At 33.8% G+C, this 23,039-nt stretch overlaps 1 protein-coding gene across 1 annotated transcript; it reads right to left on the minus strand.

Moving 5' to 3' along the window:
• Positions 1 to 5,584: 5,584 nt before the first annotated feature.
• LOC133196048 (uncharacterized) lies at positions 5,585 to 18,732 on the minus strand. Its single transcript, XM_061331998.1, has 16 exons — positions 18,168 to 18,732; positions 16,952 to 17,235; positions 14,205 to 14,404; positions 13,664 to 13,901; positions 13,070 to 13,184; positions 12,535 to 12,646; positions 12,075 to 12,170; positions 11,444 to 11,494; positions 10,390 to 10,474; positions 10,182 to 10,241; positions 9,181 to 9,357; positions 7,967 to 8,111; positions 7,442 to 7,623; positions 6,459 to 6,614; positions 6,188 to 6,324; positions 5,585 to 6,020 (listed from the first exon to the last, which is right to left on the minus strand). Exons 1-16 carry the CDS (start codon positions 18,730 to 18,732, stop codon positions 5,585 to 5,587), a joined length of 3,039 nt encoding a protein of 1,012 aa, XP_061187982.1.
• Between the last annotated feature and the right edge of the window lie 4,307 nt (positions 18,733 to 23,039).

Consider the following 23,039-nt stretch of genomic DNA (forward strand, 5'->3'; position numbering starts at 1 on the left):
TCTTTCTCTAATTTTTATGCTACGAAAATAAACCCTGTTCAAAATTTTCGCCTTGTAATAGTAAGATATCTGGAATACAGAGGGCGGACCTTTCATTATACAGCTGTACTGCGTTTTAAGGTCCACTCTGTCTCTTTCTCTAGTTTGTATGCTTCGAAAATAAACCCTGTTCAAAATTTTCGCCTTGTAATAGTAAGATATCTGAAATATAGAGGACTGACCTTTTATTATACTGCGTTTTAAGGTCCGCCCTGCCTCTTTCTCTAATTTTTATGCTACGAAAATAAACCCTGTTCAAAATTTTCTCCTTGTAATAATAAGATATCTAAAATACAGAGGGCGGACCTTTATTTTATCCTGCAACTACCCCTTGTATTGACCTAATAAAGGTAACCTAATAAACCAAAGCTTTATTCGGTCAATGCCCTAATAAAGCCTCGTGCACGTATTCCAACGTTCTAAAAGCATTGTGACGTCATGAACATTGCAATGTTTACGCCATGGCGTCTTAGTTTTAACTGCAGAGATGTACCTAAATCGGTTTGAAACAGCTCGTTTTGGAGGTCCTGTAAAAATGTGTTGCAGGATAAACAAAATACACGGAGACTGTCTTGAAATATAAGCGATATTTGGGCTCGGGTCGAAAACGTGATAGGGGCTCGGCAAGCCTCGCCCTCTATCACGTTTTCTTACCCTCGCCCAAATATCGCTTATATTTCAAGACAGTAACCATGTATTTTATATATACTGCGTTTTAAGGTCCGCCCTGCCTCTTTCTCTAATTATTATGCTACGAAAATAAACCCTGTTCAAAATTTTCTCCTTGTAATAGTAAGATATCTAAAATACAGAGGGCGGACCTTTTATTATACTGCGTTTTAAGGTCCGCCCTGTCTCTTTCTCTAGTTTTTATGCTACGAAAATAAATCCTGTTCAATGTTTTCGCCTTGTAAGAGTACGATATCTGAAATACAGAAGGCGGAGCTTTTATTATACTGCGTTTTAAGGTCCGCCCTGCCTCCTTCTCTATTGTTTATGCTACAGAAAAGAACCCTGTCTATAATTTTCTCTTTGTAATAGATAGATCAAAACGGGGGATGAAGGTTTTACATAGGAATATCTAGGAAAAAGTCTTCAAAAATCATCATCAGTTAGTATAGATGTACGTTTGTTCAAATCATGACCCCCGGGGTAGGATGGGGTCACAATGGGGGATCAAAAGTTTTACATAGGATATATATATTATCGAAAAATCTTCAAAAATCTTCTCCACAAGAACAGCAAAGCCATCTTTAGTCAGATTGATATGGAAACATCCTCAGGTATTGTAGATTCAAATTTGTTTAATCCATAATAAACGGTCATATGAAATTAATTTTCCGCCGAAATATAGCCGACTCGGCGTTAAACCCTAATCAATCAATCAATCAATCAATCAATCAATCAATCAAACCATGACCCCCTAGGGGCAGGATGGACCACAATGCACTATCAGGGTTTAGCATGTGAATATAATTGGGGAAAAATTCTAAAACCTTTTTTTCAGGAACAACAAACCATGTTTAGTCACATTGATATAGAAGTATCTTGAGGTAGTGTAAATTCAAGTTTGTTTAAATCATGACCCAGGGGTAGGGTGGGGCTAGCGCTACATCTATAAAAATCATGACACCTGGGGTGGGGTGGGGTTCACAATAGGGATTAATGTTTTACATTGAAGATATGTTAGAATAAATTTGCTGATGAAAAACAGCAGGGCCTTATTGACTCAGGCCCATGGGCCTCTTATTTTATATCATATCTTGGAAAATCGTAGGACGATTCTTTTATAAAAGGCAGTGACGACTCTGAATGTATAATGGTAGTACAACGTATATTTATCTAGAATATATTCGCCACATACAATCAAAAGATATGAGGTCAGATTTATTATCCATGTATATCACAAAAATGTTATGTTAGAATGATCATTAGTTGTACTGTATCCGTATCTATAGACTTTGGTTCATATAGCATGAAAAAGAGGGGGTATTTGTTTCTGTATTCATACAATGAATTGGGAAAATAATCACCTTAAAAATAAGAAAGGGGGTCATCAACACTAAGTACATAATGTATGTGGTAAATGCCTTGTGTGACAAGTAACAAGAAATCTGTAATACACCAGATTAGGTTAATTGAAGTTGGTGTTTATTTTCTATGTACAGTGTACCTGATACGCAAGGAGCAGATGGAAATATAAAGAAGGTGTTATTGCCACCCCCTCCCCCTGTTCCTCACTCCAGCCAATACCGAAATTATTCATATAACATGCGCGGATCTGGGGGGGGGGGGGTCGGGGGACCCCCCATCTGGAATTTGCAGAGTTATTAAAAGTATATACTGAAGTAAATAAAAAAAAATGACTTTGGACCCCCTTAGAAAACGTGGACCCCACCATCACCATCACGAAATAGGTGTTTTTCACGTTTGGGAAATGGATTTTACGTTTTTTTTTTCTTCCTTGTCAAGAAATTTTTGGGTTAGAAATTTTTTTGACTGGTATGGACCCCCCCCCCCCCCGGGAAAAAAATTCTTGATCAGCGCCTGTATAATCATTATTCAAAATTGTTAGGTAATATCCGAAACAACAAACAACATATGTGCAATGTATAGCATTTATTAAAGTCGAACTTCAAAAATTCTGTCATGACTAAATGAGACCGATTGTATTATTTCCTCCATGGTTACCACGGAGAATGACTGAGGACTTCGAAAAGGATGATTTAAGGACATTGGCAAAGTTCCTAGCTTTCGTAAAGAATTTTTCAAAAACTCTTGAGCAGGTGTAGTGGTACTAAACAATACACTTTATTGGTTTTCACCGCGTAGAAAATTCTACACGGGAGATCACTCTCAATCAAGCTCCAGACAGCTCGGTCTTAGTATTAGACTCTACACTTGGAATAAGAAATTTCTTTAAATATTGTAAAAAAAATAGACTATATATAATTATATATATCACAATTTTGATTTGTACGCATGAATATCATAATAGTATTATAATTTGTTCTTCGACATAATTTATTAAAATAGAGAATTCATATCAATTGATTTAAAGCAAAACATTGTCATTGCTATCTGCCGCGGGCTCTACCTGCGGGTACCTGTCAGGTATACGAATACTTCACACCCCCATTGTTTTATTGCCTACACACACCGGCAGATTTCACACCTTTAATCGTCCTAATTTACACAAAGCAAATGCTGGGGACAAACAAACACAAGCCAAATAAATGCGACATTTTTTTTTTTTGTCCAAAAAATAAACACAACAGCTAGGGTACATGTAAATCCTTCATCTTTCTTCATATGATGTAAACAAATTCTCTATAATTTTATGTGTTTAAGTCAAGATTAAAACATTTTGCACCACCCGGACCTTTAAACTTCGGCGGACCTTTTCTTATACGGGCCGGACCTTTTCTTATAAAAGGCGGACCTTATATGTTATCGTATTAGGTCCCCCCGGACCTTTAAACGAGGCGGACCAAATATTATGCGACACCGGTCTCCACGACACTAGAGCAAACCGTTGAAAACTCCAAGAAACAGAGTCATGGGGTAAAATCTAGGAACTGAAATTTATTTCAAAAGTAAAGATACTTTGCTTACTTTTTCTTGCCTTTCAAAATGCACCTGTTATACATGTTGTGATATTTATGAATTAAGTTTAGCTATATGTAACTAAAGATAAATGCGGAAAATCCTTTCACAGGAAAACATAACCTGAAACACAAGTATAACATTTTTAAAAAGCTTTACCGTGTTTAGCAACAACCTTAAACAGTAAACTGAAATACACCGATCATGCAATATTATTCTTGAGTATAGTTCTTGGCTTTGCATTTCTTCAACAGCTTTTTAACTGACATATACATATAAGCCATACCATATACATATAACAGGCTGTGCAAAACAAAGAAAGAAAAATAAACACATATTGATGTTTGCATGGAATTTCAGATAACAATGAAAATATAGAAACAGTTTTTAATAGTTGCTATGAAATATTAGTATGTGTATTTCATTTATGTTCGTTTTGACGATTTTGAAATAATTGAAAATTTTCACATCATGTATTTTTCACCAATCACAAAAGGAAGGAAGTGCATAGTCCGAAGACTATAAAATATACCGTCTTAATAAATTACTATAACATCCATATTGATCTATTAATGTAGGAGAAGGCTACGTTCATAAAAAAGAAAACCCTAACCTTTGCAAATATTTAAAAATGACTTTGAGAAGGCTCTAACGTATTCAAGTGAAATTCACATATTTCATCTTACAGCGAATTAAATATACAAATGTAGTTCACTGGTAAAATGTTAAACAAACAAGCATTCTGAGAGTGTTGCATTAGCCATACTAGTCCCCTACTGGCAAGTGTAATCTGGTTCCCGTTAAGAATTGAAAGTGTCATAATTCCGTCAAAAATCAATGAAGCGGAACGAAATGCAAACGTGGTCTATAACTAATCAAGGTAAAGTCACATACCAAAAATCAGTTCAATACCTGAAAGCGTTTAGAAGAAATTTGCGGAAAACTCTTAAAAATTGAAAAGGCCATAATTCCGTCAAAAATCAATGAAGCGGAACGAAATGCAAACTTTTCTGTAACTCATCAAGATACACTCACATACCAAAAATCAGCTCAATATCTGCAAGCGTTTAGGAAAAAAGTGCGGAAAACCAGGTGGGACAGACTGACAGACAGACAGCTAGACAGACTAATAATAATGTAAGATTACACACAAACAGATATATCCACTGGCGGATTTAGAAGAGGGCGTGCATGGGTTCCCTAAAATTTCCAAAAAATAGGTTACATGTTTATTTAGAGCTACTAATTTAGGAATAAAAGAAAAAATAAAGGTAAAACTATCATCATATTAAAATGTGCATATCAAAATACCTTAAGTGGAAATTGCCAAATAGAGATATTTGACTAGTAGTCACTATTCTCAGATTTTTAAAATAGATCTTTGTCTTTCTTATCTTTAGAAAGTGAAGAAAAATGATTTTATCTCAAATTTTTTTAAATTTAAAAAAAAAATTGCACATTTTTTTTTTACTTCAATCACATCACAATGGAAATACTCTTACTCATCCCACGGTAGTTCATGAGTACATGAACTTTTTCTAATTTGGAAAGAATCTTAAGGAAAAATATATGGAAATGGAAATATCTATTACACATATTCATTAATGCTTTTTTTATTTATGATTCTCTCTTGGTAATATTTTGAAGTCTGTAAACCAGTTACGTTTAGAGTTGCAAAGACAACCCAACATGACATGATATCACGTCATAAAGTATTCTTCGGTAAAAAAAAATGAATGGCAATCAGACAAACTTCAGTAAATTTCTTTCAGTGCATGCCCGGGAATTTGAAATTTTGAAGAAATAAAAAACATACAAGTGTATTTTAAAAACAATGAAAATCCGTCACTGAAGAAAATCAACCACCGAAACTGGACATCCTGCATTTGTATGTATAGTTTTTCATCGCCAAGGTTTTGCACACTTTGTACCCTACTCTCTAAATGATTGCTAAACTAATCATGGATATCAAGAGCCACGAGTTGTACTGTTTATAAATGATACTAGCTGAGGAGCGAGGTGTTGTCTGATCAGATGTTGGTAAATACGACGTTTGTTGACGCGAAGAATGATGTTTTGTGGATAAACTTTGTGATGTCGAATCTGAAGTTGGGGCGAACGGTTGATGAGATGTTGCACTGCTTGAACGGCATCCATATAATGCATCCAACATCGCCGTACCTGAAGTACCAATCTTACATGTAGATCGGCGAATGGAGTTATTTACCAAGAATGCCATGGTAACCGTTTCTCCAGGTTTACCCCTGACACCAAGCAGCATGTTGATTTCGGCATGAACAATGTTAGTTACCCTCTCAGGGGACATGGGCACCCATTTAGAAATTTCTCCAAATATAACAATATCTGTCCCATTCCTGCAACAAGTTATATTTTCAAATTTATTTTTATTGGTAACATGTTTTCAGTAACATGTATTTTCCAAATGTTGGAGACTCTAAAATTGTCAATAGTAAAATAGTTTAAGAAAGATGTCTACTGCATAGTTGTTGGGATGGTCACAGTATACGATTTAGTTACTTACAGTCCGGTTTCTCTGGCACTAAATAAGTACAAGCAGAAGTCCTCACGTGTACAGTTGTCGAGAACCAATGGATGATCATCATCGAACGGTTGCCACATTTCTGGTGAGCCGAAAGGAAATACTAGAGATGACATCAGCTGTATATATAACATAGACAAATATAAAAATTACCAAACTAAGCGGTTTTATACAAAACATGATACAGACCACTAGTAACCGTGGCGTCGTGGAATTAAAACTGTAACGTGTAGTTCTCGAGGAGTTTACTTACACTGTCAGGGAACCCAGTGTCTGAGTTCCTGATGGTGTACGGGGATGATAGATTGGTTGCCATAAGGATACCAAATTCACGTGGTCGGTCAGAAACAATAGTTGTGTAGGATGTCCATACTTCTCCAACAGGTCCGTCAGCTGACGGTATGGCAGCCTGCAAAAACCAGGTGTACGAGGGATGTTCAATATATGATACAAAAGGTCATCAAAAAATAAGGAAAATACAATATGATACAAAAGGTCATCAAAAAATAAGGAAAATACAATATGATACAAAAGGTCATCAAAAAATAAGGAAAACACAAAAAGCAGTTTCTTTGAGTCCTTCAAAGCATTCCCTGTTAAACTTTGCACGTCTTAAATCTCTGTACCCATGACCAGAACACCTCAGCATACTCTTCTTTTGGGTAGCTCAAAAGACAATGATAGATAACTGAACACCAAACTGTATGAAAAACTACTCTTTCAATGTATATCAAAATAATGTCTTCATATGTGTTCTTCAGTGATTTTTGTAATGAAGCGCAGTTTTCACATACGCCCTCATTTTCATCTTATTGACAAAAGACCATTTGAAAAGTAGTTTTCAGCTAAGTGAAGTGACCATGTGTATTTTAAAAGTGATTTTCTTTTCGAAGACAGTAGAAAAAGACATGAAGTTTTCGGTCATTAGGAGTTCTAAAATAGAGCTTTTTGACAGTGAAAAAATGAAATCAATTGCTACCATATTTATAACGATAAACCGTATATTGCATTTCTTTTTGAACGATCCTCGTCATCATTTAGTTTCATTTTCTCTCCGATGCCAGTCGAGACTGGATAGGGTAAGTTCGTCAATTAATTTATTATTATTTATTTATTTATTTATTTATTAATACTCCCTGATTCCTTGTAACGAAACCTCTTTTTAATCGTTATGTGTAATTTTGTTTATCTACTTCATAACTATGTATACAAAAAATACTTTACTTTCAGACAAACCTTAATTATTTGTTTGTCGATGGCGGTAGCGGGACGTGAAGGTTTTAACAGACGACCATTTCCATCGCAGCATCTCATAATAAGATACACGTCAGAGTTATTTATCTGGTCTCCTGGTCCTACAGGACCTGCACTGAGTGTGGACACTAACGCCTCCAGTGCTGGGTAGGGCTCTGTGATATCTATTAACGATATAAATATCAAATATAAGAATATCAAATATAAAAGTATCAAATACTAATTAGATACTAGCGTACAATTCTGATCAATTTAAGTCTACCATTGTTTATTAAAAAAAATATTTGAATAACCTCTAAAGTTATTAAATTAAGTGGAATTAAATATATACCGTTAACCAACCTTTATCAAGGTTCGCGAGTAAATGATGCAGCTGCAAACTTGTTCTTCAATTTGGTGATAAGAAGTATCAATTATGAAAGAACTACTTTGGCATCGAGTATCCACAAAATTAAGAAGCCATAAATAAAAGTTGAGTTAGGATATTAAAACTCTTTATATAAGTACCTGGGTACCGGGGATTACCAGTCTGTTGATGTGTAGACCAGAAAGTGTCCTTGTATGGTGCCAAACCAATAGCAGACGCCAACATTGACGATATCCCAATCCGCCATTGCTCTGGCTCTAAATGATAATCTTGACTCACCCTTGCCTGTAGTAAGGTAAGGAGTAGTATACGTTTGGAAATTTTATAATTATTATAATCTCTATGGGTAAAACTGATCTAGAAAAATTATTCAAAAAAGGAAAAAAAAAATTAGTGTTAAGCAGTAAAATCTATTAAAATTGTTGAACGACAAACATTATTTAAAGCGGAGGTGTAAAAGCAAGATGAAGAAAACTTAGATACTGCCATAAGACAGTAATACCCGCAAGTAAGTCTTTGCCCTTAAAATTATTCTCTTTTGTACACGGATGACTGTTGAAGAAGCAACAATAGTTTTTCCATAATTTACATAAATATACATTATCAAACTGAGCATAAAATGTGCAGGTACATATATAAGCATGTGGGCCATGGGCGTCTTATGTTTTAAAACCTTACTACACAACTTCGACACCACCAATCATATTCCATATTGGCTACTGCTTTAAAGTTAAGAGGAATTTGAGGAACAAGAAAGTGTGATAGACGGACGGGCAGACAGACAAGGATAGCAACAATATACTAGTATATGAGTTTTCTATGGAAAGTCAGATATTGTACAGTTTTGTTGACAAAGAAAGATAACTAGGATACTAGTAAGTTTGATAAAATTTCCAGTGGATATACCAACAAACATGGAAGGAAGTGATGTTAGAATTGCTAGTATATCGTATTAAAATAACCGATACGGTTAAGCCAGGAAATACCATTCTACACATGTGTATGTAAATATCAGATAGTAAGATGCCCAGTGACAAATGATAGAGTGTTCCATGAAAAAGAAGGAATGATTGTACTATTTCATAGACCGCAAATACATCCGACTGCTGAGAGTAAAATTTTAAAAACAAAGATATTATGACATGCCTTATCATCTTGTACAGTCCATTCCCAAGACAGATTTAGCTCTGAGAATAGCATCTTTCTTGTTTCGTGACATAATATACTAGATGAATACTAGTACATAAGTTCAGATTTGTTGGTATCGTAAATAAATTAAAATATCCTTACAAACCTAAAGTTCTTTCAACGAGTTATTACTCTGTAACCCACTTTAAAGTCTTTCTTAATTTACCTGTGTAATGGCGGGTAGAGTAACACTGGTTAGGGCGTGACGAGGGAGGGACATACAAAGCTGCATGGTAAGGTTCTGTTCCTGCGCTGCCCCTCCCATTCTTGTCATCCAGCTCTCCCCAAGAAAGAGATCAGTCTGAAGAGCGGCAAGACCTAGTGTTTGGATGTCTAGCCAGTCCTGCAAAATTATCGGGAAAGAAAATATAAAAAAAAAATTGCACAATGGAATGTAACATCAAAATGGAATATTTTGTTCTGATATCGTATTAAAAGGTATTGCATTACATGAACTGTTCGTCGATGACTTATTTTGACATGTAGATTCCTAACATTCACACATGTTTTTTTTTTTTTAATAATACGAAGGTTTTCCCAGAAAAAAGTGAGCTAATAAATATTTCTTAAACTACCTGACCAAATTATTCATTTTTTGCACATTTTTTTTGTAATGAAAATAGTGATATTTTCGCTATTTTGGAAGAAGAGACACTATTTAGACCATCAAGAATGATGACATACTGACAAGTTAGGAGCTGGACGTCATACGTGGCGACCATCGTTTACCGTAACTACTTATTATTCGAGAAGGTGGGATTATGATCGGGGTTGGGAGACTGTCCATTTAAAAAAATTAAATCTGAAACAGCAATCTTTCAATGATTAGCATTTGTGAGATGGGTACTTCGGTTTCTAACTGAAAATAAAATTGTGTCGAATTTCATCTTCAAATGAATTTTTAAAGACGCACTGTAATTCCTGAACAATTTCACAAACGCCACGAACTACATGTAAGTTTTGACCCCGTCGGTGTTGCATCGACATATAGTATGTAAATTGTGAGAAAAAAAAATTATTTTATTTATGGAGAAAATTTAATAAATGTTAATGTAGTATTTCAAAACTATCCATGCTAGTTTTTATATAACTTTACAATATAAGTGAAGTAAAAAATAGTGAAAATGTTTGCGTTTTTCTGGGACAACCCTCGTATTATCAACTTACTTGTTCATATACTGCTAAACCCCATTTCTTTGAAGTCCTAAACAAATTTGGCCAGAATGTCTGTAAAAAAAAGAAAGATTCTTTATTTTCAATTTTTCAATATATGATTCATACGAAAATTCATAAAGGACAGATACATTTATTAAAAAAAATACACATGAATTGATACTAAAACCTACGATATAATGAACACACGGTAAAAACTTACTTCATCATCTGGCAGTGATAAAATTGGCTCCACAATAAAAGTGAAATTTCCATTATTTTGCTTGGCATATGATGTATCACGTCCCCTTAAAGGAATTAAATATTTTCAATTTATGTCCTTTGTTTTTTCTTGTTTTTTTTTTTGGGGGGGGGGGTGTTTATATGATGTGCCTGTAATCTGTTATAGCACTTGTGAAATTCATATAGAAAATTTATCGGCAAACTCGTAGTTTCATTTTCAAAACCCTTTTAAAGGCATTTTATAATGAAATAATCATCAATAGAGTTAATCTTTTAGATTTTAAAGCCTACAAATGTACAATTGAAGAAAAAGGCCTATTAGCTTAGACAGCCAGCTGAGTATAATGATTTTCTCAGGCTATAATCAATTCCCACGTGGAACTGGAACTCTGCACCAATGTGACATAAATTTTGTACTTTGAAGAGGATTTTGTTCATTGTTGCATAAAGTTTATCAACTTAGCCCTAGGAACACAAATTGCACAATGAAGTGAAATGCTAAATTAAAGTTTATCATCATCATACAAACAATTTTCATACGAATTATTCATGTATTCAGGTGATTTTCAAACAGTTTGCCTTTTAGATGTACGTTAGTGAAGTTTTTCAAGAAATAATGAATGTAATATGTGAACGAACCTACATAGTGTTTCAACCCTCCTGAACGAACGCTAGACACAGAGGCCATAGATTTATCATTTTTTTTTAATATTGGCTGCACATATACATGTAGTAACAATAGAAGTCTAGGAATTTGAAGAGGATTTAGAAGAATTAAATGAATTTTTATGGTATTAGACCCACCCCTCTTTTCCCAAGAAATCTGGGACCATGAAATTCACATTTTTTTGTTTTTCCTTTATTTATTAATGTCACAAACAAAATTAACATCCATATCAAAGAAAAAGCTGGAAAGGTTTTAATGCTCACAAGTGACCTGAAATAAATGACCATCCTTCGATCTAATCTTTAAGATGTACTTGAAATATCAATTGGTTTTATTTTTTTGAAATATTATGCCATAAAATACCAACCAATATCTGTTGTGAGCAACTATCGGAAGACCTGTTTTCCTATGCAGAAACCTAAAAAGGAGATTGAAATGAATCAATATTATCATTAACAACAAACGTTGAAAACGACAAATGGTCATTAAATATTATTGGTATACATGTAACTACCCGATCTCATTATAAATATTATTGGTATACATGTAACTACCCGATCTCATTATAAATATTATTGGTATACATGTAACGACCCGATCTCATTATAAATATTATTGGTATACATGTAGCTACCCGATCTCATTATAAATATTATTGGTATACATGTAACTACCCGATCTCATTATAAATATTATTGGTATACATCTAGCTACCCGATCTCATTATAAATATTATTGGTATACATGTAGCTACCCGATCTCATTATAAATATTATTGGTATACATGTAGCTACCCGATCTCATTACAAATATTATTGGTATACATGTAACTACCCGATCTCATTATAAATATTATTGGTATACACGTAACTACCCGATCTCATTATAAATATTATTGGTATACATGTAGCTACCCGATCTCATTATAAATATTATTGGTATACATGTAGCTACCCGATCTCATTATAAATATTATTTATTGGTATACATGTAGCTACCCGATCCCATTAGGAAAAACATCTTTTCTGGGTTCCCATGTCTTCACTGAATCCTGGAATCCTTTATAATACCACCAAGAATCAATCTGTATATACCTGAAACAATTAAACAATTGATATTGAAAGTAAAGATAAAACATAAAAATCAGTCTCATAATTCCAGGTTACAATAAGAATGGTGAACAGGGCAAAAATAGGGACCCTTGGAAATACCAGATAAGTTGTACTTCCAAACTAGGTCGTTATAACATCCATAGACTCTGCAAAGTGCTGAATTTAAATGAGACTTTAGAGGGCTCTGTAACAAGAACTTATTTGTCAGTAACCTGTCTTGGTTTAAAAGTTGATTGTACCCAGAACATGCGTTTGCATTCCGAAATAGTTGGTGTTGAAATAATTTCTTCTAAATGTACAATCAAGAATGTTACATGTATATTCATATACTTAATATTTTACATACCCATAAGGTAGCCTGACAGACTCGCTGTACTTTTGAACGTCAATGAGTGTGTCTTGGTAGGTTTTATTTACGCTATTTGTGGTAGTCTCTGTATGATAATAGTAATAGGCACCTAAAACCACAAAAAAAGTACAAATTTGAACTTCTTCTCATCTGATTGTCTTAATAGGATAATAAGGAGGTTTCTCTTAACTTTTAAATTTGTTGCTTTCCATTTTTTCAGACACAGTAGATTGCATTGTGTGCCAATGACAGCTTTGACGCCTACGGCACGAAAAGGAACCCTTTTTTAACAACGTTGAAAACTTGGGTTAAAGTCCTATCTTTTAAAACAGAATTATGGAAGAAGAAAAGAAAATCAAGAGCATTACATTTAGAGATACATGATGTATAATACAGCTGACGGGATTTGTAATGGCTAGCGGTAATCATATGATTCTTATAGCCTCATGTCTTAGCAAACGACGAATCTATTTCAGAGACATTCAACTGATCAAGGGTGAAGTACTTTTTTTTAAAAAACAAAATTTCTTACCATTATCTGTCCAATAGCCAAGGTAATTTAGAGACACATCTTTGGTCTGAAGCTGTTGTCGTTTTGCTTTTGTCTTGTAGAGTGATTCAAGAAAATGTCCATATTCCTGAAATGCCTGAAATTTCAAGATATAAAAAATCAATCACCAAAAAAGGCGGATAGGGTGAAGTTACAAATTATATCTTTGGAATAGCAATATAAGATCTTTGGTTCAAAAAATTTTATCTTCATTGTTTACGCTCATGTCATTTCATCGTTACAGTACAGTCACTACTTTCACAAATAAACCGTTTCGTCTAAATCGAACAAAATAAAATTCCTGTCAAGCAGAGAACACATCACTTGAAAACTCGAAACTTTCGTTCCGTGATTTCCATTCTGTTTTTCCATTATGTATTTCAACTTTTCAAGTGAAGATTTCACTGTCAAAAATTCAACAGTCGGCGTAGAGGCAAATTCAGGGTAAGAAATGTTAAACAAGTGGACAATAGTTCTTTAAATGTGTTTTGAAGAATAATATTGCTACCTTAAAATAATGTAGCCGCTGACTCCCCTTATTATAGCACACCATAAATATATCTACAATCTACTTACTTTATTTATTCCAGATGCAGCCACTGCAACCGTTTTTACAATGTACCCTTTGGGAATGGAATCCACACCACCCATAACTCCCCAGTTTACTGACCCTCCCAGCGATTGGTCGTGCCACATCGAAGTCGCCATAAAGTTGTTTAATGGGGAAATAAGAATAGTATTCCCAATAGCATCGAATACAGCCAGAGGACCACTTTTGATGCCATCTGTCATCTTAGGGGTTTTAGAACTAAAACTAAACACAAAAGCTTAGAACTAAGACTAAACACAAGAGCTTAGAACTAAACCTAAACACAAGAGCTTAGAACTAAGATTGGAACTAAAACTAAACACAAGAGCTTAGAATTAAAACTTGCCACAAAAGATTAGAATTAAAACTAAACACTAGAGCTTATAGCTTAAATTTTTGGGCTTTCTGTTAGTGCACTTGTTCTACGGTTTTCTATAAATAAAAGATTTCTTTGCAAACCATCAGATGGCGTGATATTCTATATCTATACAAAAATACTTTACATGAACCATGTAAACAAGAACCTACATGCCAAGTTGATTTTCATAATCTCCAACCATTTTTCCACCTAAATTAAGGTAACCAAGAGTCTCGGAGGTAGACTGAACTTGAAAACTTGGAAATCCGGCGGAAGTTTGGTTAAAGCATTTCAGAAAAGTGCCAGTAGGTGGATAACTAACGACAGGACAATCTACAGATCGGGTACCGTTTATTCCATCCACGTAGAGCTGAAAAAAATTTATACCTTTAAAAAAAGAGAGTGTGAGAGTATTCTTATATAGCATTACACGATCCAAACAAATTGTGACAATGCGTACATTTCAATGGGCTACTTCTATATTAAATCTGAGAAGACTGAGAATATGCAATGATCAAGTATAGTGTACTAGGTACTGTAGACAGTAGTCAAAGTGTACTAAATGTCGATCAAATACATTATCTTTGTTCATACATGTATATAATTTTCAAAAATGCATTTGAAGTTTTATTTTAGGTAAATGAAAAGTGAAGAAAGGATCGAAAATCCCATTGTTGATTTTCATCAACAACAATAGCATTAGATTCAAATGGAAAACAGTATGATTAAAGCGTTGTTTACTTTTTCAGAAATGAATATTATCGTATATGAAGAGAATAGAAAGAGCAATACATAACATTAAAAATATGAGGTATATATGAAAACAATATTTAGTGCAACATATATAATTCACATAAGAAGTCATAATGAAGCGTTGTTTTTTTTTTTTTTTTTTTTTTTTTTGAGTCAGAATAATATTGCATCCATCTATAAGAGTTATCTCTTTTAAAAATATTTTTCGGCCTGGGGGGAAGGAGGGGGGATTGGGTTGTACTACTAATAAAATAATCTTTTTCTTGTACAGGGTGTCCCAAAACATATGTTACACTCTTAAATTGTTATAAAATTTTAATAACTTAAGTTACATTTAAGAAATTTACAACATATAACAAAATTGTTTCAATTTTTTTTTTCAAGCATACATTTGTCACAGTTTCCTTATTAATCATCAAAAACTTTCTTTGGAATAACATATGTCATTTTACAACATATGTCTCAAATGACGTCCCTTTACCTTTAACATTGTTCGAACACGATTTCTGTTTCTGTTATAAATGTAGGATAAAACCAGAGACCTCGAAAAGGAATACTCGCAAGTCTCTGGATTTATCCTACATTTATAACCCAACCGGAAGTCAATGTATCCAATTCAAAGTCTTATTTTGTATCGAGATAATTTTCGAGGAAGAAATGAGTGGTTTACAATAAAGAGGCTCGACCAGAGACGTCTGAAAGGATTTATTTGACAAGAAAAAAGTTTCTCAAAGCGAACGATATAATTTTCAAGTAGGTTAATGATTGATATATGAACAAAATACGAGCTTGAAGCGGGGGTGCCTGATATTGAGTTAGGTACCTTGTGGTAAAAATAAGTAGGGGTGCCCCGTATACGAAACAAGTGCCTGTGGTCAAGCCACTGAAGAACACAATCTGCAGCATGTGGCGTAGCACCGTCCTGTTGAAATCTTACATTATCCAAATTTACAACTTTTCGTCTAAGGGCTGGTAGAAGTTTAGATTTCATTAACTTTAAATATCGTTCAGGATTTACTGTCACTGTATTGCCTTCGGTGTCCTCGAAGAAAAAAGGGCCAATTATTCCGCTTGAACTTAATGTAGTCCATACAGTAACTTTCTCACAGTTTAGAGGTTTTTCCACATAAAAATTGGGTTTCGCCGAACCCCAGAATCTAAAATTCTGTTTAATGACAACATTATTAAGATGGAAGTAGGCTTCATCAGAAAACCACATGGCATCTGTTAAATTTTCAGAGTCAGGTCTACTTAAAATCCAATTGGCAAACTCTAAACGACTTCTGATGTCTGTATCTTTCAAATGCTGAATCACACTTATCTTGTAAGGAATCAATTTTAAATCAAATTTGAGTATTCTATGAACACTAGATTTACTAACGGTGCCATTTAGTTCATGCAGTACCCGTCTAACTGATTTTTGTGGAGTTTCAGTAATAACTCTATCAATGGAATCAATGTTCTCTTTGGTACGGACACTCCTTGGTCTCCCAATACTAGAATTGTGTCTTGTGTCATTTATGGTGCCTTTAAATTCAAACTTCCTCACAAGTCTGTAAATCTGAATTCTGTTGAGCACTTTCATTCCAGGATGTTCTTTTTTCATGGTTCTAACGACTAAAGTATCAGATTTATGATAAATTACTGTAGCATCATTAAAATTGTTAAGAGAAAGAAATATCCCAAATTAAACAGTTTAAAAGAATTGGGTGCAAATGTCTTGGGTCAAGTATTATTTATTTAGCAACTATCAAAAATACTGACAAAAGGAAAAAGAAGTTAATGGTTGCAACGTAATCCGGATTTGAATGACTTGAAAACGCTGGTAAGATAAATTATCGGTCAGCTTAAAGTTATTTTCTTGGGAAGTTTCCACCTTAAACATCTCAAATTCAAAAGAAATATGGAAAACAAAAGCGACGGACAGACTGAAACAAAACCGAATGTCCCCCAGTTTCACCGGTAGGGGACTATAATCATTATACTCAAGAAATAGTTTGTGTCAAGGTGACACCGGTAGGGGACGAATCATGATAATAAAGAAATAGTTTCGTGTAAAGTTGACCACATCATGAATAAAATTATTGATTTTATCCCTCTCTAAACCATATGCTTTCTCGGTTTATTTTTTATATGGTTTCGCCCATAAGTTTACTTAACTTACCAATTCAAATGTAATGAAAGGTTTAGGTGAGAAATCTTTGATCCATGCTTCAACTATGCTCATGTGTGGAGGAACAATGTATTCTAATTTTGTGAAGGTGTAGTTCCCCAGTAGTTCATCTGTACTTGAACCTCTTTCTGTCGAATTAAGCGTGAGATTTGTTCTCTCGTATGTGGTGCCATTCGAGATGAGAAAGAACCTCTGACTTGTAAGAAAGGTAACATTGTTGATTGAGAGATTGTAACGACCGTCAGCGGAAGTTGTAACCTTTAAGGCGGTGTCTCCTACGTTAAAGCAAAATATTGTTTAAGAAAATTGATTGACGTTGCAACAGGCATAACACCTTCCGTTCTGTTGCAGCTAGAGGAATTATTGAAATATTGAGGTGTTTCCTCCTTTGAAAACGCCTCTTATTTAATGCATTAGTAGGATATGCAAGCAGACTTGTTGTCAAAGGTTTCCTTTGGGAAAAACTCAAACTAGTTTTATTTCATTCTCATGTTACTAATACACAGTGCTGACTGCATTCTCAGTACAATTCTCCTATGATTTGATTTTAAGATATTAGAACGTCTAAGTGTAAGAGAACATGTTTATATATTGTGGAATATTTTGTTAATCTTATAAGATACTTAATCTGTCGTACCTGACGTTTGTTTAACAGGTTTCACCACACTCAAACAAAACTGACACAACAGAAGCCCTTCAATTAAACGGAAGGCGGCCATATTTAATGGTCGCAAAATATCTAATCAGTAGTTCTGCAGTTATCGTCTGACAGGAAGATTGTGGATATCACTAATTAAATATATACCTGTATGGATAACACATTGATTACAAGAAGAACATCAACTCACAATTTTATTCAGATTCTTACTTTTGGCAGTTTTTACATGCATATACAAATCACACTTGCAAAAATTTACACTCCAGTTAATTCCTCGTTCTAAGTTATAGAAAATTAAAATGTATCATAGAAATGTCGTCGAAACAGTCTGGATTCACACAATGCAAACAAAACCAAGGCTCCACTCCAGATATGGTCGTTTGTATCACACAAGATTAACTTCAGATCGGTTTGATTTTGGCAAGCAATTAATTCAAGCGTCATTTCAAGAAAATAATGAATAATGTTAAATTGTTTACCGTATATTTTCCTTTTGACTTAATGTTCGAAGTGATGTCATGGATTTGTAATACATTGATATAACCTCACTTTCATCCTCGTGTTCAAACCGAAGACGACATCGCTGAGACACAGGACGTGCCTCGCGTTCACAAGAGTTGGTAACATTCGTGAGCACAAATTCTTGGTATGGACGTGTGCTGTTCCTTACGTTTGTCGCAATAGTTGGAGTTAACAACCGTTTGTTTATGTCACGCAATTCTTTACGCGAAACTGGTCTAGAAATTGTGTTCAGTTCGCAATCTGCACAAAGGTCCTTCAGCTGGCGACGGTGCTCACGAGGGCATATTTCACGTTTCAGTTTACAGCTACTAGTGGGTCTGGAAACTCTATCCACAATGGCATCTGCTTGTTCTCTAGTAACAATTCTGAATGCTGGGGCACGTGGGATTTCAATGTCGTACTGAGCATTATATTCCAAATATCTGCAGAGAAATCTCTTCGCTGCGCGATTTTTGTCTTCACGCGCCCGGGCCACTGGATCTAGAATGTGTTTAAATCCAGGTTTCCGGAAACGTATTTCGGTAGGTAATCCACTATATAAGTGCCGGATATTACTGTCGAGGATTCTTTGATGCGTCGTGCTGAAAGCCATAATAAAGACGATACTTTGCAAAATATAAACCGATGGAAAATAATGCAAGACTTTAGTAGCTGAAACATGCACAAGGAACGGTCAAATTCTGTGCGATGTTAAGTATATTGAATTGTATATTTAATCAAAATGTTATCAAACTGTACATAGAAATTCTTTGATAAATAATCTTAACTTAGCAGTGGACTGATACAGTTGTTTTCATTCGCTGCCTTTTATTTGATATCTCCTGTTTCGTTTACGATAAGGTTAATCTGAAAAGAAACTCCAACGTAGGTTTAAAATGCTGATGACGAAAAGGATCCAATGGAAGCTATAATCTAACCACTTGGACATAACATGCTACTTCACACTTTATGAATAAATAAGAAATGCAAAGAATAAAATTACTTTTTTTAAACTTCTATTTCCCGCATGTTTTTTTATGGTTAAGGATATCCGCTTCTCAGCTAGGAACGATAACTCTTAAAATTATATTATTTAAAAGTGTCTCAAAATGAAGCTTGAAATTAAAATCTTTTTGCGTAACAATTTTCATCTCCGTATGATTCAATGTTCTTTTAAAAAAGCCTTACAAACGGTCGTGTAAAAAAAAAAAAAAAACATTTGTACAAATAAAAGTACAAAAATATAAAACTTTTTTAGAAAAATCGAATTTCCTTTAAACAAGCCTTAGATACCAATGCTTATTAGCATGATATGAAATAGGAAGTGATCGATCTGTGATATCTTGCAATGATAGCACAGGCCTTTTACACTATGAATTATATAACAATTAAAGTAAAATAGAAGTAAAATATAATGCATTACAAGTATAAAAACATGCAATTTTCTCCGGATGCCTCAATATTTATAGTTTTTATGCTATATTGTATTATTTTGCTAATCAATTTGGAATAAGAAAATGCATAGCTGTTTTTTAATTCGGGTTTCCTGAAAATATATTATAAGATTTGATAATTTTCCCTATATATATACATGTAATATGATAAACTATAATGATGAACTTTGAAGAAATACCATGAATACATGTAAATACACATTACTTTGTGAATTCAGCGACATTTTTGTGAGCATTTTCAATTACATGTATTACATGTATACTTGACTCCTGATTTTCAGGACAAGTAGATAAAACACAATGATTGCGATATGCTTCATTGTTATAATGAGTCTGTTAACTCAGTATTTTGCTCTGAAAATTATCAATTACTGAAAAAAGGTGTTCATGTTTCATTGGAATCGTACCTTGTCCTACTATTACATGTAGATGCAAAATATGGAAGGGATGATAAGATAGAATTAATGAGTTTTCACCACGAATCAAACCATGGTTTCGTTCTTTAATAGTTAAAAGTCTATGAATGATTTATTGGAGGACTATTTCAAATGGAAATTATTTCTAAAAAAAAAATGATCGTTAAACGTGTCAATTGGCAATTTCATCTTTTCCCCTCCTAATTCTTTGGGTAAAATAGTTCGGTCAATGGAATATCTTAACCTATAATTGCACCCAAAAGCTATTTCAAAGTAATTAGGAAAATATTTCTTTTTTAGAATATTGAATATTGCATATGTTTTGAAATAAAAGTCACGTTGGAATCATTAGTCCCTCTTCTGATGTAATTGCTTGTCGTGTTTAAGTGCGCATTGTTTTTTGCCTTTCTAATAAATCAATGGTCCTATCCTTTCTCCACCTTGGCGCTTGAATTGATTTGTAATAGCACCACTGAAATTGTAGACATTGTGGATTCGTTTGCAGTGGTATAGTTACGAACATAAAGAGATTAGATTATTAGACTGTTGATGGCAGCAAAGATACTGGTATGTATGTTTAAAAACACTTAGTATCAGCTTTTTAAATTTTGACCGATTGCTGTAAAGAACAATTAGTTCCGTTATACAATGTACACGTGTATGGCAAAACGAAAAATTCATATGAAAAAATATGCAGACAGGGGTTGTAGAAGATGAAAAGATTCAGGTATACTTTGTTATTTGAATGTTTAACGTGTCTAAGTATAGAGTGGATGTTAGTTATAGCTGCTGCGAGTCTCCCGCATGGCGCAGTGGTTACAGTGTTTGTTCTAGACTCGCGAAGTAAGGAGTTGTTCCTTGCAATGTTATATTTTTTTTTCTTCACAAATTCCATCTTAATCCTTTTTTAATTAAATGTTGAATATTCCAATTCTGATCTTGCCTTTTCCAACATTAAAGTTGAAATTTTCAACTCTAATCATTAAGGTATTTCACTTTGCTCATGAAAAAAGTTTGATCAAACCTCTAACTTTAAAACTATTTATTACAATTCATTTTTTATTACATATTTGAATTAAACTATGCAAGTTATACAATGTTCAATTTGTTTGTTTGTTTGTTGTTTAACGTCACTCTCAAGAATTTTTCACTCATATTGAGACGCCACCACTTGTCGCTGGAAGGCTGCAAATTTAGACCTATACTCGGCACTCAGGGTCATTAAGCAGTGAGCTAGGGATCTTTTTCGTGACAGCATATACTCTAACACGGGACCTCCGTTTATACGGTCTCATCCGAAGGACCCTTCTCTACTTTCCGCTGTTGGATTCGAGCCCACGACCTAAGGATCAACTCCTTACTCCGTGACTCTAGAGCAAACGCTCTAACCACTGCGACCAATTTTCAATTTAAACACTGCTCAAAAATCGTAAAGAACCAAGATTCATGGGGAACTATTTCTTGTGGTGGAATGATATTCAGAAGAAAATTCTTCAATTCAACGAATTTTTGAAAAAATTCATATCTTAGAACTTCAGCAAGAATTTTTTCCATAATTTTATGCTAGGAATATTAAATATAGGTTTCAATTGATATTTTGAGAACAAATTTTTCACATTTAGTCAACAGACTTTGCCAAGAAATGAAGATACATAAAAGAAGTTAAGATAAAATTTACGTTTTTATTGTCTGAAAAATTGTATACCAGTATTTTGACCAATATCTCAAAATTTACATCACTGGTCCCAACTTTCTCTTTCATTATTTTAAACTACACAAATAAGATTATATTTATTGCCATGATTACATCTGATGAAATAATATAATAAAGGTTAAAATGATGAACCTAGTTACAGTTTAAGTGCAAGAAAGGCAAATTACTTGTACGTTTGTTCAGTAAGATGCGCACTGACCTCCAGTTTTCTTTGCAATTTTGAATCATGCTATATGAGTACTTATCTAAAATATACTTCTCGAAAAATCCTTGATATAACTGATGTCAGAAGTGACATACCTCTTTTAAGTTGGAAAATTCCAAACTTAATTTTAGCTTTCCCGACTTCGGGAATTCCAATTTGTAGGGAGAATTTCGAGATAGAAAGAGAGAAAAATATATACCTTGGCATTAATAAGCTTCACCACACTTACCACTTCTTACATATATATATATATATATATATATATATATATATATATATATATATATATATATATATATATATATATAGATATAGATATATATAGACATAGGCGTCGGAAACAAATTGAAAGTGGGTGGGTGCTAATTGAAAAAAAAGGGGGGCTATACCAACCAACCAAAAAAAAAACCTTTGGGGACTTTAGCCACAATTTTCAATGCGTATATTATGCCTATCTTTGCACCCCCCCCCCCATCCCCCGGTGCCGACGCCTATAGATGAGATTTGAAAAACATCTATGACTTATCGCAAAACTTTGAAAACTGAAAAGACTTCTAGCATTGGTCTTAACATCTGTCTGATACTTTAACATAATACGATAAATTGATGGAGATACTAGTAGTTATTGCGCAGTGTTACTAATAATTTTCAATACTCCATGTGTGAATAGGATTAAAACAGGTTTTGTGACACAAAAAGTGGTCCAAAAGCTTCAATAATTAATTGAAAATGTGTGTAAACTGTAAACATTCAAGTTTTCCTATAAAAATATACATGAAATCTTAAACTTTGATCACCAACATGCTCGGGTATTGCATGTATCCCGGTATACGCGTTAAAAATTACTGATAACTTTTTTGGGAAAGATTTTTTTCCAAACCTACCATTTTTTGTTAACTCAAAAATCTGTCATTTTAAGGGTTATTCTTTTATCAGTATATTCTATCGCAGTAATCAATTTAGTAAGAATCAAAAAATTCCTTCATGTTTCTTATTATTGAAGGTAATTGTTCTCTCATCGATTGCAAAAGATAAAATCATATAATGAAATTCTACTTCATATAAATGCTTGCCCATTATATAGAAAAATGAATGAGAAATTGTATTTTATTATTTATTGACCAGGTTCAA

Source organism: Saccostrea echinata, unplaced genomic scaffold, assembly GCF_033153115.1.
Source record: "Saccostrea echinata isolate AGI-Se365-2 ecotype Australia unplaced genomic scaffold, CSIRO_AGI_Sech_v1 ptg000030l, whole genome shotgun sequence".
NCBI classification, from domain to species: Eukaryota; Metazoa; Mollusca; class Bivalvia; order Ostreida; family Ostreidae; genus Saccostrea; species Saccostrea echinata.